The sequence below is a fragment of the Vicugna pacos genome, chromosome X (assembly GCF_048564905.1).
Source record: "Vicugna pacos chromosome X, VicPac4, whole genome shotgun sequence".
Classification (NCBI taxonomy): domain Eukaryota; kingdom Metazoa; phylum Chordata; class Mammalia; order Artiodactyla; family Camelidae; genus Vicugna; species Vicugna pacos.
This window is the reverse complement of record NC_133023.1, coordinates 45,390,497-45,404,158: the sequence shown is the minus strand read 5'-3', so window position 1 is coordinate 45,404,158 and position 13,662 is coordinate 45,390,497. Positions and strand designations below refer to the sequence as shown.

Below are 13,662 nucleotides of genomic sequence, written 5' to 3'. Positions count from 1 at the left end.
ATTAATTAGGGTTGAGTGATAGTCTTTGGAAAGAAGGGAAGAAGTTGGAGCCCATGGTTATAGTCAGGTGTCTTACTTCTGTGACTGGGTAGAAGAATAGGTTTGGGAAGAAGGTGATAAAATGGTGAACATTTTCTGATCAGTTAAGAGTAGAAAGAGGAAGCTAGGAACCAGCAGAATTATAGTTTATATTCCCTCCTCCTATTTCATAGCTGTGTGACTTTAATCACTGAACTGCCCTAAGAATAAGTTTTAGTGCCAAGTAAATGAATAGTAATACAGTAAAACTGTATAACCATAAGGTCAGATCCACTTACTGAGCTTCTCTTGTAACAACCATAACAAGAGTAATAGCTAACATGGAGTGATTGATTTAAGGTTCTATGCTAGATGTCTTACTTATGTATTTTTTTCACTTTACTGCAAATATTCTTATTTCAAGTACAGTAGAAACATAATTAGGGTAATAAAGCAATTTTGAGTGTTTTAAGATAGGAATAAACACTGATGTTACACATAGGACAAATAAACTTCATAAAATTATTTCTGAACATCTCTTATAGAAGCATCCATGTCTTATCTCTCTCCATATCTTCAGTCTCTGATAGCCACTGTCCTGCCCTGCTCCTCCAATCCACCCACCAGCAACCTCTGCAGTCTCCTATTCATAGGTCCAAATCATCACTTTCCACAAGGACAATTTAAATCTGTCAAAACTTTAATAGTATCCTTACACACAGAAACAAGCCCTGAAACAAAAGACATCTCTCCTATGAATCACTCTTTAAAAGGTAATAGAGAAATAAAAATAGCAGAATTGGAGTCCTTCTCTTTCTCAAATATTTAAAGACATATTCTATCAGTAAATGAACCCCAAATTACATTTCAAATAAAAACCCAGTGCAAAATCTGGGGAAATATTTCTGGGATGAAGAGCTGCTGAATGTGTTAGAACATAGGACCAATCCATAGAAAAAGGAAAAGGGCTCGGGAGAATTCCTAGAACAGAAAGACTTTATGTACTTCCTTTTTTTGGGGGGGGGGTTTACATGGATCATTGCTCTGTCACATACTAGCTGTATGACCCTAGGAAAATAACTTCTCTGGGTCACAGTATTCACATCTATAGTGAAGTAACTAGTATAATGCAAATCAATTTGATGTACTACTTGTAGTTCATAAATGTGTTTTAAATGTTTATAATTTCACAATGTGATTTTTAAAATTTTATATACATATAAAAATAATAAACATTAATCAAATAGAGTAGGGAAACTAAAATGGGGAGTTCTCATGCTCTGCAACCACAGTAGAGCCCAACAGTAAGATGAAAGACTCTTCTTCCTGGCAAGTACTCAGCCAAAAATAAGCCACAGACTCTTTGCTTACTATAGCCCTCCAAACTCCCTTTTCCTCTCTATAAAAGTGTTTTCTCTTTCCCTTGCCAAGTGAGGAACTTGCACTTGGCTCCCCATGGTTGCAGACCTTGAATTGCAATTTTTTCCTGATTCCAAATAAATTCACCTTTGCTGGAGAAATATCTGGCTATCTGTTTTAGGTCAATATACAGTAACTGTGTCACATGATAGTAGTTTTCAATTTTTTGTATTAATACACATTTTCATTTAAAATGATTGACATATAAAATAAGTGATTTAGTTTTATTAAGTATATTAGTTAACAAAAACAGAGTTGCTGTGCAAACAAGACAGAAATCCTAAAGATGGCATATGAATGATGGAGATCTGGGAAATGCCACCTTATGTCATGGTACAATAAGAACTGTTCTAGACAGTGCGTAGAATGACACAGGAAACAAATCCAAGTTTTATCCCTTTAATACCTCATAGCTCCCTAAAAAGGTTTACTTGGCAATTGAGATCTAGAAGTTCCACATATAATACCTTTAAAAAATACCTTCTATTATACAAAATCTACATTGAAAAATGTGGGGTGAAAGAAAGGTTCTCTTATTAGAACCAAAGGCTCACTTATTTTGTAAGCATTTGATGATGATGTCTACCAAGTTTCAGGCCTTGTTCTGGATATTAGATATGTAAAATCCAATGAAATTCATTCCTTACCATCAAAGATGTTACAGTCAATAGAGGGCAGGAGGAGGCAGATTATATAAATATAAATGCCCAACAAAGGGTAGAAAGTGCTGAATTAGGAGTCAGGGGAGGTCCAAGTAGGAAATCAAAGGAAAGAAACAGGGGAAGAGCAACACAGGAAATATGCTAAGCTGGCATGTCAATAGAAATAGAAGGAAAACCATGAGAAAGTAAAAATATTCACCTGTACATGACAATTCCATTGATCATTGAGTTCACATCCTTGATTCTGTTGATATAAGCCTGAACAACATCTATGCATTTCACCTGCAAAATATAATAATTTAGTTAGCAGGTATTTATTTATTGAACAATTCATCCATTCAACAAGTACTTAACGAAAGTTTGGTATGTGCATCAACCACTTTTTATTTGGGACATCTTCAGTGAATTATCTAGTACAGTCCACAGTGAGGAGATAAAAGAAATCTATCTTGAAGCTAAGTAATCAATAGTATACCAGTATTAGAAGGCTCTTAATGATGGGTAGAGATAAAGGGCATAAACTCCCCTCCAAGTTGATGACATATTTAAGATCATTTAAAAATAAAAATGGAGTAACTATGGTTCAGGCAGACAAAATGGAGCAAGGTAACTACTGTGGATGTTATCTTAGACATTCCTACATCACTGAGAACTTGAACTTTCTGAACTGTATCAAACTCAAGGACCACACCAGCCATTTTCAAAACAGTATCTGCTAGGGGGATGGGTATAGCTCAAGTGGTAGAGTGCATGCTTAGCAAGCACGAGGTCCTAGGTTCAATCCCCAGTACCTCCTCTAAACATAAATAAGTGAATAAACCTAATTACCTCCCCCTCATTAAAAACAGTTATCTGCTAGCAACTGCTAGCTGCAATCTGATAGTTTCAAACTCCCCACCCCACTTCACAACTATGTAATCATTATCATTTCAAACTCCAACCTTGCTTAACAACCACCCTTACTTCTTACTAGCTCCATTTGTAATTCTTGACAAACAACTTAAGTAACTAACTGTGGCCTTGCAGATTTTAACTTTATAAGGTTCTTCCATTTTATAGTCTGGTGGAACACAATTTAGGTGCTTTCTTGGATTCGTACTTCCTCTGCTGCAATCTTAACAAACCCCAAATAAAAGCTTTTTTTTTTCCTTTTTCTAGCTTTAACCAAGTCTCCATTCTTGGAATTCTTGGGTAACAAAGTAAATAGAAATTGGAGTTCAGAGATATTATGTATATATACTCAACTAGGGAGTACATTTTCTAGTTAATAACCAGTATCATAATACGCATCATTTTATAGTAATACCCTGAACCTTAACATTATACATCAGATTTGCAAAATCCAGGAGTTGAGTAGTGGAGACATAAAAGCTCATTAAGACACAGTTTCTAGATACAATCAGGATACAAAGTTAAATTTGAATTTCAGATAAATAGCACATAAATTTTAGTATAAGTATGTCCTTAACTCTCTGGCTGAGCCAGCTGTCCCAGCCACTCTGGCTGCTATGTTAATGTATGCACTCTTTCCATTGCTTCCCATTTCTACACAGCCATCCCCAATTCCTGACACTGGGGCTCAGGAAGTGGCTGGACTGACTTCCTTTCCTTATAGGGATCAATTTTAAAATCCTATGTTAGTTACTGGGGCACAGAGACCTGGTGTGGTATTGCCATCTAAGACCTGACAGGGCACCTAGTTTGAACCAGGAACCAATCTGGGCACAGGACAATTTCTTCTACATTATCCCATAGGGGACCTAAATTCAAATAGCCAGTAGTATGGGTTTAACAAAATTAAAGAAATCCAGCAAAAAACATATAAAGACCACCTTTGAATTTTTGGAAAGGATTTATCAGGTCTACAGCAGATTCCAAGGCCCCTGAGAATGCTAGAATGGTGAATATGATAAAACTGCAAAAATTAGATGATGTATTTGAAATAAATCCTTCTCAATTGGTAGATGTTGCTCTTAAAGTGTTAAACAACAGGAAAACACTCATTCTGGAAACTCATCCCTTTACCCAAGGTTGCCCTTATATCCTTCATCATTACCTCACTCAGCTCATGTTTTTGCTTCCCTGATCCTACACTGTCCCTCTTTGTTTTAGAGAAGTTTAATTTACCAGCTGGGTATGTGGGACTTGTATTAGTGCCAAATTATTCTCTGCCATTTCTTCACCACCATTCAGCCTACTCAGTAATAAAATGCCACATCTAAATAAATGTCTTCTGATATTTAGAAACTTAATCAGGTTGCTTTTGAGAGAACAGATTTTTATATTGGTATCAGCAACTTCCACTAACTTATTTTCTATGATGTGCTATTCTATCCTTCCACTTTTTTTTTCCCCAAGGAGGCTGGAAATATCATTAGTACGATCCTTGGATATCATGCTTTGTTGGACTTGCTGGCATCTTTGGTATTTGAAAAGTATCATGTACATATTGGAGTAAAATGTGTGTTTGTATCAAGAATATTTGTCTCAGGAGAAATTACAGTTCTCTTTGTTGTATTGGACCAAGTTCTAAAAGGACCAGCATTTATTGCTATGTATTTTCTAATGAGAATAACTGATTCAATGCCTTTTGCTGCAGCAATAACTTCATCTTCTTCTATCCTTACAGAGGCATTCCCAAATAATGTGGCTACAGTATTGGGAAGTCTTGACACTTTTTCTGGACTAGGACTAATGCTAGGGCTTCCTTTAGGTGGCTTCTTGTATCAATTCTTTGCCTATGCAGTGCCTTTTATTTTTCTGGGATACATAGTTCTACCCATCAATGTGTACATTATACATAATTATGAGTCTGATTCAGGAAAACAATTAAATAGGACAGGAGCCTCTCATATGGTAAAAAGAGAGGAACATTCTGATGAATGAAGAGGCCCAGGAGCTCCCTTGGACTTGAGGCACCCAATTCCAATTTTCCCACAGGAGTCCTGAGTAACTTTAACAGTAGGGGGCAAGTGGTATGGGAATCCGAGAAAGGCTGCCTCTTTGGTATTTCAACTGGTATTGTGTACTGCTATCAACTCTTTGGGGAAAAAATGGCCAAAATGAAGCCCTGTGAAAATTTGCTGTCTCTGGTCCTTCAAACACTTGAAAAATAGTGATGACATTTAAAGAAAATAAAGTTGAATTACAGGTCTTGCTATTGCCATTAAAAACAATCTAAACAGAAGATTTGGTTTTACCTAGGTGTGTACTTGAATATTCTGTACCTGAGGAATTCTTGGGTAACAAAGTAAACAGAAATTGGTGTTCAGAGATATTCTGTACCTGAGGCATCTGACCACTGTCACTGTGCCAAACAAAAGAGAAGTTGCAGTGAATGGTTACTCAGCATGCACCACTTACAGAGTTTAGTTTCATCTCTGCATACAGGGTTTTTTTCTAATCTTTTTACATATTTAGTGGTTATGACCCAATGGGTCACAAGTTAATTTAACCATAAGTTTAGTCTAAATAAAATATGCAACGTTACTTAAATTTTGAAAGCAAATTTTAACTATTTACAGGATTGTTTAAATTCCAGTTTTCCAGACATGTGAGCTTTCTCTTCACTCATCTTGCAGATGCATATTAAGGACTTAGTGTTAGGATCTACATATTTGGGGCACTAAAAGACAAATGACTTACAAATATGTTTCACTCATATTTTGTTCTAGGACTGGCACTGCTATCAATGGGAAGTATTTGTAACCAATCTATTATTGAGTTATTAATCATATTTTTGCATTTCAGCCAAAATAAAGACTATAGCTAATATTCTGTAAGATACAGCTAATCTTAAAACCTGAAATTCATGTGTTTCATATGATCTGAACAGTGTTTTCCAATTTAAATTAAAAATGCAATATAGATTCAGAAAGCTCCATATCGTTATATGCTTATGACATGTTACTATATATAGAAAATCCTAAAAGGTCCACACAAAAGCTACTAGAGCTGATAGAAGAATTCAGCAAGATATCAGGTTACAAAATTAACGTTCAAAAATCAGTTGCATTTCTTTACACTAACGATAAATCAACAGAAAAAGAAAGTAAAGAAACAATCCCCTTTAAAATAGCACCCAAAGTAATAAAATATCTGGGAATAAATCTAACCAAGGAGGTGAAAGAATTATACACAGAAAACTATAAACCATTGATGAAGGAAATTAAAGAAGACTTTAAAAAATGGAAAGATATTCCATGCTCTTGGATTGGAAGAATCAATATTGTTAAAATGGTCACACTGCCCAAGGCAATCTACAGATTTAATGCAATCCCTATCCAACTACCCAGGACATATTTCACAGAACTAGAACAAATCATAATAAAATTTATATGGAACCATCAAAGACCTAGAGTTGCCAAAGCATTACTGAAGAGAAAGAAAGAAAAAAAATACTATAGAGCTACAGTCATCAAGACAGCATGGTATTGGTATCTAACAACTTCACTTTATACTATTTTGTTGGGTTGCATAAAGAAGGAATTGCATTTGTATTAAAAGCTTAAGAAAGCTATTAGTTGAGTTTACTGCATGAGTTTGAGTTTACATGATTGCAGATGAATGTATACCCATTTAAAAGAAAAGATGGACACTATTTTAAAGTGATCTTTAATATGTTTTTATATAAATGAATTTGAAATACAGTCTACTTTGGTGGTCTTTACTTATAAAGTCCCATAAGTCTTGTATTTATTTCTCATAAGTGAAAACCTGGACCATGACTTAATGTTAACTCTTTGCTTTGTCTTTTGGGTGGCCTAACCTACATTAACATGAAGGCTGAATATTTTGAAACTTTTTCCCCAGAAATTACAATAATGATTCACTATTAATAAAAGAAGTACTTCTTTGTTGAGTTTTCATGGGCATTTATACAGACATGGAAACAAAGGTTACATATTGGAAATATTGGACACAGTCCAAAGTGGTTAACCCCTCCTAAAAGAAATTATCCCTCAATTTGGACTGACTAATACTCTCCAAAGTGATAACAGACTGCTCTAGCATAACTCAATAAGTGTCTAAAATATTGAAAATTAACTGTAAGCTAACTTTATCCCAGAATCAAGAAAAACCAAAAAAATGAATTATACATTAAAAAGGAGTATTGCTAAAATATGTTAAGAGTCTAATTTAACTTGGGATAAGGCCTTGCCAGTTGCCCTGCTATGGATCAGAGTGGCTCCCAGAAACAGGCTTAAATTAAGCCCCTTTGAAATATCGTGTAGTAGGCCATTCCAGGTGTCTCCCTGGGCAGGAGAATCTATAAATGCTCTAAAAGACTTAGCAGTTGTAAATTATGTTAAAACTTTAGGCACTCTACTAAACTCTGTTCATGATTTTGCCTCCAACAGGCCTGCCTATCCAACTGAAGTAGTTTTATTCAACCTTTCTGACCTGGAGACTGAGTCCTACTTAAAACCAGAGAAACAAGGGCCTGAACATCAGCTGACTACAAGGTGGAGAGGACCACACATGGTATTACTATGCACTCATCTGTCAAGTTAGCTGGAGTAAAGCCATGGAGTCATCACACTTGGACTAAAGCAGCACCACCATCATCAGAATCAAACCCAATCCCTGAGAGGCCTGAGGAGTGATGGTTTTGTGAACCCTTAGAAGACTTAAAGTTACTCTTTAAAAAAGATAAGTATTGAGATTATAATTTCATTGTAGCTTGAAAAAGGTCAACCTATTTGTTTAATCTTATCTAAATGAATAGCACAGGAATCTCATGTAATTATGGTACAGTAAAAAACTAACATTAATAGATATATATAGGGAACTGGAACCAAAACTCCAAGTTCAACAAAGTACTAAGAAGTTTTGTCAGGTTCAAATAGTTGTAAATAAAGGGGAAAAAAGATTATTATACTACTGACTAAAGATTCTAAGGAATGTTCCCAGTCCAAAGCTAATCAATTCTATTCCATAATCACCCATTCATTGCTCCCGTTCAGCAGGAAGTTGCCAGAATGGTCGTTACCCCCTTTCCCACAAGATTGTGGAATGGACATTGACAGTGGGGAATTGTAATAGAAAAGAAAAAATCTGACTCCATATTAGGTCCGTTCCTTTGGCTTTAAACCTATGCCCTGTTTTCTAGGCTTAGTCTTGCTGGCTCTGCACTTTTTGTAAAAGAATGTTGCCTATAGCCTGAAATATACAGGATAACCTATTCTCAAGGTGCTAGCCTTGAAGGATATTAAAACTTTTGCACTCTTATAAAGATAACAAGTTGCAGAATAGAAAATAACATTTGTTTTGTTGGAGGTTTTATAAAGGGACACCATGAACTGAACCACATGGACAGCTGTGAGAACAAAGGATTCCAAGAGGAAAGAATTCCTACACCAAGAAGTTTGCACCAACCAACCACACTCTCTGCCCTTTTTAGTATAAAAGGATCATGAATTCTGACTTGGAGAAGATGGTTCTCCAGGACATTATTCTGCCATCTTCTTGGTCTGCCAGCTTTCCAAATAAAGTCACTACTTCTTACCCCAACACCTCATCTCCTGATTTATTGGGCTGTCATGCAGTGAGCAGAATGAGTTTGGACTTGGTAACAAAAACATTTGACTTTTATGAGGAAGGTGTCAAGACAAGCTGAAGATACCAGTACTTTATAACTTTCTTCACCCAGTGTACATGATTTACACATTCATATATTCAGGCACAAAAAGATAACATCTGAATGCATATGAGTAACATCTCAGTGAGTATATACAATTTGTTGGAATTAATTCTCTTTAAAAAGGTGTCAATTCCCTTATAGTTACACTTCCATCTTGGAGTAATTTCTTGCTGTTTAATATGAGAGTTGAAGATCAACTATGCAAACTTTCTAGTACACACTAGACACTCTGAAATGGTAAATTTTAGAGCCCTAAACTTAACAAAAAATATGACTGGTACTGACATAATCTTACATAAGAAATAGGTTAAATCACTTTTTAGTGATTTCCTCCCAGGCCCTAACAAAGACTGAAAGGAAGCCAGTTTTCTCAAATAGTGGTCTTGGAGCAGTGTTTCTCAGACTTGGCACTACTGACATTTTGAACCAGATAATTCTTTGCTATGGAGTGAGCTATCCTGTCTGTACATTGTAGTATGTTTAGCCACATTCCTGGCCTCTACCCACTCAATGCAAGTAGCATCTTCACCAACTTGTAACAACCAAAAATGTCTCCAAACATTGTAACATATCCCCTGGGGGACAAAACTGCCCCAGTTGAAAACTATTGCTTCAGAGAAAGAAAGAAAGTGTCAAACAATTTGTAACAAAGAAGGGCAGATGTTGTTAATATCCACATTGCGGGAGGCAGAACCTTGGAGAAACTGAGGGAAATCTAAGACAAAAAAAGACTTTGTATCCTGTCCAATTATCCACTTCAGAATACTTTTTTTAAAATAAACTACATGTTGATAATCTCTTCTCATGGGTAAGCATAAACATTATTAATGGCTCTTTTCAAAAAGTGTGATATAGTAATAACAGCTAAGACTCATACAGGACTATTATGACAGGCAGTACTTTTAAGAGTTTTACATTTATAAACTCATTTAATCCTTTCAAAACTCTATAAGGTAGATTCTGTTATAAAGTGTATATTTCTTACAGAATATTGGAGGCACAAGTTTATGGAATGTTTCCAAGATTACGTAGCTAGATTAGTAGGAGAGCTAGGATTTCTAAACTCAGGCAGTCTGGCTCCACAGCCCACCCTTCTAATCACTGTGCTACACAGTCTGCTCTGTGCCAGGTGCTTGATATGCACTATCTGCAATTTCCATAGCACACCTTCTCCAGGATCTCACAGGTATAGAGAGGTAGACCAAAATTTTCACTACATCTCATTGTCTTTCCACTACATCTCACTGTCTCCCCAATTGTTAGGAAAAGAATGAATGGAGAAAAGGGGGTTGAAGGGGGTACAGGAACCAAATAGAAAATATCACTGAAATGTTACCAGGAGTGTAAATTAGCATTCTAGATTACTGTAATAAAACAATGAGGAAAAGCAAATGAGAGAACAGAGTAATAAAGACAAGAGGAAAATATAGAAATAATACTATGGTCCACTATCTTTGGGGAACTAGCTACCAATATGATACAGAAATAGATGGCCCTGCCTGAACAACTCTAGAGAGAACAATTGTTTGAGATGCTTAAATCTTTGGATTAAGTATTTCCATCAATATTTGTGTTTGTGCAAATCCTTTTACCTTTGTTCCCTCAAATGTAAAATGGAGATATTACCTAGACAACTGCATCAGTGAGACAAGATATGTTTAAGCACCAGCACGATATTTGATATGTACTATGGTTAGCCACTCTATTATTATCCTAGAGCAGGAACTACATTTCTTCAATTAAAAAATCCCTTAGACAAGAAGCGGCAAGTAGACCTAGGATAAAAAGAAAGAAAGGGAGGGTGAGAAGGAGAGAGAGAGAGCGCGCCACTGACTGAGAGTCAGTTTGTAAACCACTTCTGAGAGAGAGACACACACAGAGATACAGAGAGGCAGAGAGAAAATTTCCAAGACTGAAAATCAGCTTATAAACTGCACCTGATTTAGCCCGACAGAATTATTATGCTTAAACAGGACAAATGGACAAGGATGAGTGGTGCCAAAATAGTCCCACTGATATCCACAGCAAATGCCTGGGTATAAGTATACTACAACTCCCAGAAGTCGCCTTTCATCCTCAATGAATGAATGCCTTTCCTATGTCGCCCTAGCAGAGGATGGAAAGGAAACTGATTTTCACCAAACGCAAACTCGTTACCGCAACAACCACTATCACTGAACTTCCTGTAGTTGTCCAGAGAAAGATCTGTCCCCCTACCCTCTTTTGATTAGCTTCCATAGCACTCTCACCTTCCTCTGTCGGATCAGCTTGGCCAGCTGCACCCCAGAAAGCAGGAGTAATGGTTCAGTCACAGGCCTGGTCGTCCTTGAGCTAAACCTGGGGCCGCCAAAGGCTCGAACGGCTTGGCCAACGAGACCTATGAGAAAGCCAACAGCCTGCAGGAGCAGCAACTGGATTCTGACGGTGAACAGAGGTGCCATCGCGGCCTGGATTCCGCAGGGTCCTAGTGCTTGAGGGTTGCGTGCACCCTGGGCAAAAGGAAAATAAATTACTAAGCAAGGAAGTGTTTAGGAATCCCTTCCAAGTCCAGTATCTACCCACAATTCCACAGGGGCTTATTTGTCATCACCTGCTGGGCTCTAGGCCAGAGATAGGGGCGGAGTTGTCTTCCCAGCAACGGCCTGTGTGCCGTGAAACTCTTTGTTACTGCTAGAGTAATCCAGCCCAGAAAATGAGATACAAAACACTGGCTTTGGAGTTCCCAACTCTGCCACTAGGTGGCGCTGGCCAACTTACACTTTATTTCTGGTAGTCAGTTTGCTCTTATGAAAACAGGAGAGTAATTATTCCCACATCAAAAAAAAAAGTCATCTTAAACACTAGATAATCAAACACTTAGCACAATTCATGGTAAATAGTGTGCTTTAAGTGATTTTCATTATAATTTATTGCATTTGTATCTGTGAAAAAAAGTGATGTAAATATACCTTTGTATGTACTTGGTATGTTCAACAAACAACTAAATAACAAGCATATTCATATTACGTATATCCATATACTTTAATCCTTAGAAGATCACAAACAGATAGTACTGATGAATATCAGATTTCCACCCAGATCTCTCTCCTAAAGTCCAGATACTTGAATCCAATGCCTATTTAACACTTCCATATGAATGTTTCAGTTTCCTTCAGACTCAGCATGTTCAAAACTCATCATATTCCCAAACCTGCTGCCCCTCCAGGTTCATGAATGATATTTTCATCCACCCAGTCAGCCATGCCAAGAATCTGGGAATCATCCCAGATTCTTCCTTTTCTCTCATCTTCATGAATCATCACTAAGTCCAGTAAATACCTTTCCCTCCTAATTCAGCCCTAGCTTAGATCTCACTGACATTTACATGAACTTCTACACATAACTAGCTGATCAACCTGCCTTTGTTTGGGATGTTCTTTCTAATATGCAAATCCAATCATGTTACTTCCATGCAGTGACTGCAGTAATTCCCAGTTTTCCTCAGGTTCAAGCCCTATCTACTTTGGTATTCAAAGATCTAATGATTGATGTCTGTAAACCCCTGTAACTCATCCCTAGCCCATTCCATCACTCACATGTTCTTACTCATTTGAACTATTTGAAGGGTCTCTTTCCCCTCTATATCTTTGCATATGCTTTCACAAGTCCCTCTCCATCTGGCTCAGGACAAGTACCACCTCCTCCAGGAAATCTCTGAACTCCCAAATAGGTTTAGTGCCACTTTATTGTGACCCCACACTCCACAGATTAACCATATCACAGCATTCATAACCTTAGAATTAGGTTATTTACATGTTAGGCTTTTGTGTCTACTCCTTACCTAGATGTGAACTCCTTAAAGAACAGGGTCATTCTAATTCATCTTTGTTTTGTAAGAGCCCAACACTGGGCTTGGCATGCAGTCAGTACAAGTTTGTAGTTTGAAGGTATGAGTTTATCAAAGAGTGACTGATGTGAAGATAAGACTTAAGCTTGACATTTATGTCCTGGGTTAAGTGAAATGGAAGAGTAATTCTAGGCATTTACTTTTCACTTGCATTCTAAAGTTGTCATTGCCGCACCTCTAGCCTAGATGGAAGCACCTAGTGGAATGTAGGGTAATCATAATAGGAACATCTGACAGATCCAGTAAAATCATCTAATAGAGTAGATTGCCATAATCTAGGCTCCATTACAATTTTAAGCAAAATCTGTAGCTGAGTGAAACTTCTGTACCAAAGTCTTTGTCAAAGTGAAAGTCTTACCTGTGATTTACTTTTGATACATTATTTATATTGTAAATGACCATTATGTGACTCTGCGATAAAGAGAATGCTCACTGATGGAGCACTGACTAGGTAGATCTGGATTCAAATCCTAGACCTACCACTCATTATGTTTGTAACCTTGTACAAATCACTTAATGTCTTTGTATTTCCTCATCTGTGAAATAACATTAACAGCTACCTTATAGTGTTATGAAGATTAAATCAGATATGAATGTAAATCTTCTGACAGTGCCTCTTAAGTGCATCAAAACTCTTTATATCTGTTTGTACTAGGCAAAGAAACAGAAACACTCTAATTTTAAGGAAAAGAGATGGGAGAAACTACATTTTGTTCCAGAGGAGAAAATAAAAGAAATATTGTGTGTTTGCTGGGCAAGGTGGTATGAAAGTCAGGGGGATTTATGTATTTCCACCATTCATTAGCAATCAAAAGTGGAGACTCAAAAGTTATCCTTGACTCCTTTGTAAATCTTTTTCCACTATAGATCTTATGTCCTTACTGTGTCTGTAACCTATTCTCTACTTTCCGCTCCCACTGCTACTTACCTGAATTATGTAATACTTTCCTAATTGGTGTTACATTGCCTTCCATCTGTCCCTTTTTAAAAACCATGCACTTCATTTAAATTTTTTTTCAGATAGAGTAATTTAT

The 13,662-nt window shown here is 36.8% G+C and overlaps 1 protein-coding gene across 2 annotated transcripts in view; it reads right to left on the bottom strand.

Annotated features, from left to right (window-relative positions):
• FAAH2 (fatty acid amide hydrolase 2) overlaps positions 1-13,662 on the bottom strand; it is a 259,715-nt gene that overhangs the window by 203,079 nt on the left and 42,974 nt on the right. The window contains exons 2-3 of one of the 2 annotated variants that reach the window (XM_072956516.1): positions 10,992-11,231; positions 2,299-2,381 (exon numbers count right to left, since the gene is read on the bottom strand). In XM_072956516.1, coding sequence (XP_072812617.1) covers positions 2,299-2,381; positions 10,992-11,183 — 275 coding nt within the window. In that variant the 5' untranslated portion in view covers positions 11,184-11,231. Of the gene's footprint in view, positions 1-2,298; positions 2,382-10,991; positions 11,297-13,662 lie in introns of those variants that run through there. The other variant, XM_006218839.4, reaches the window with a different exon arrangement.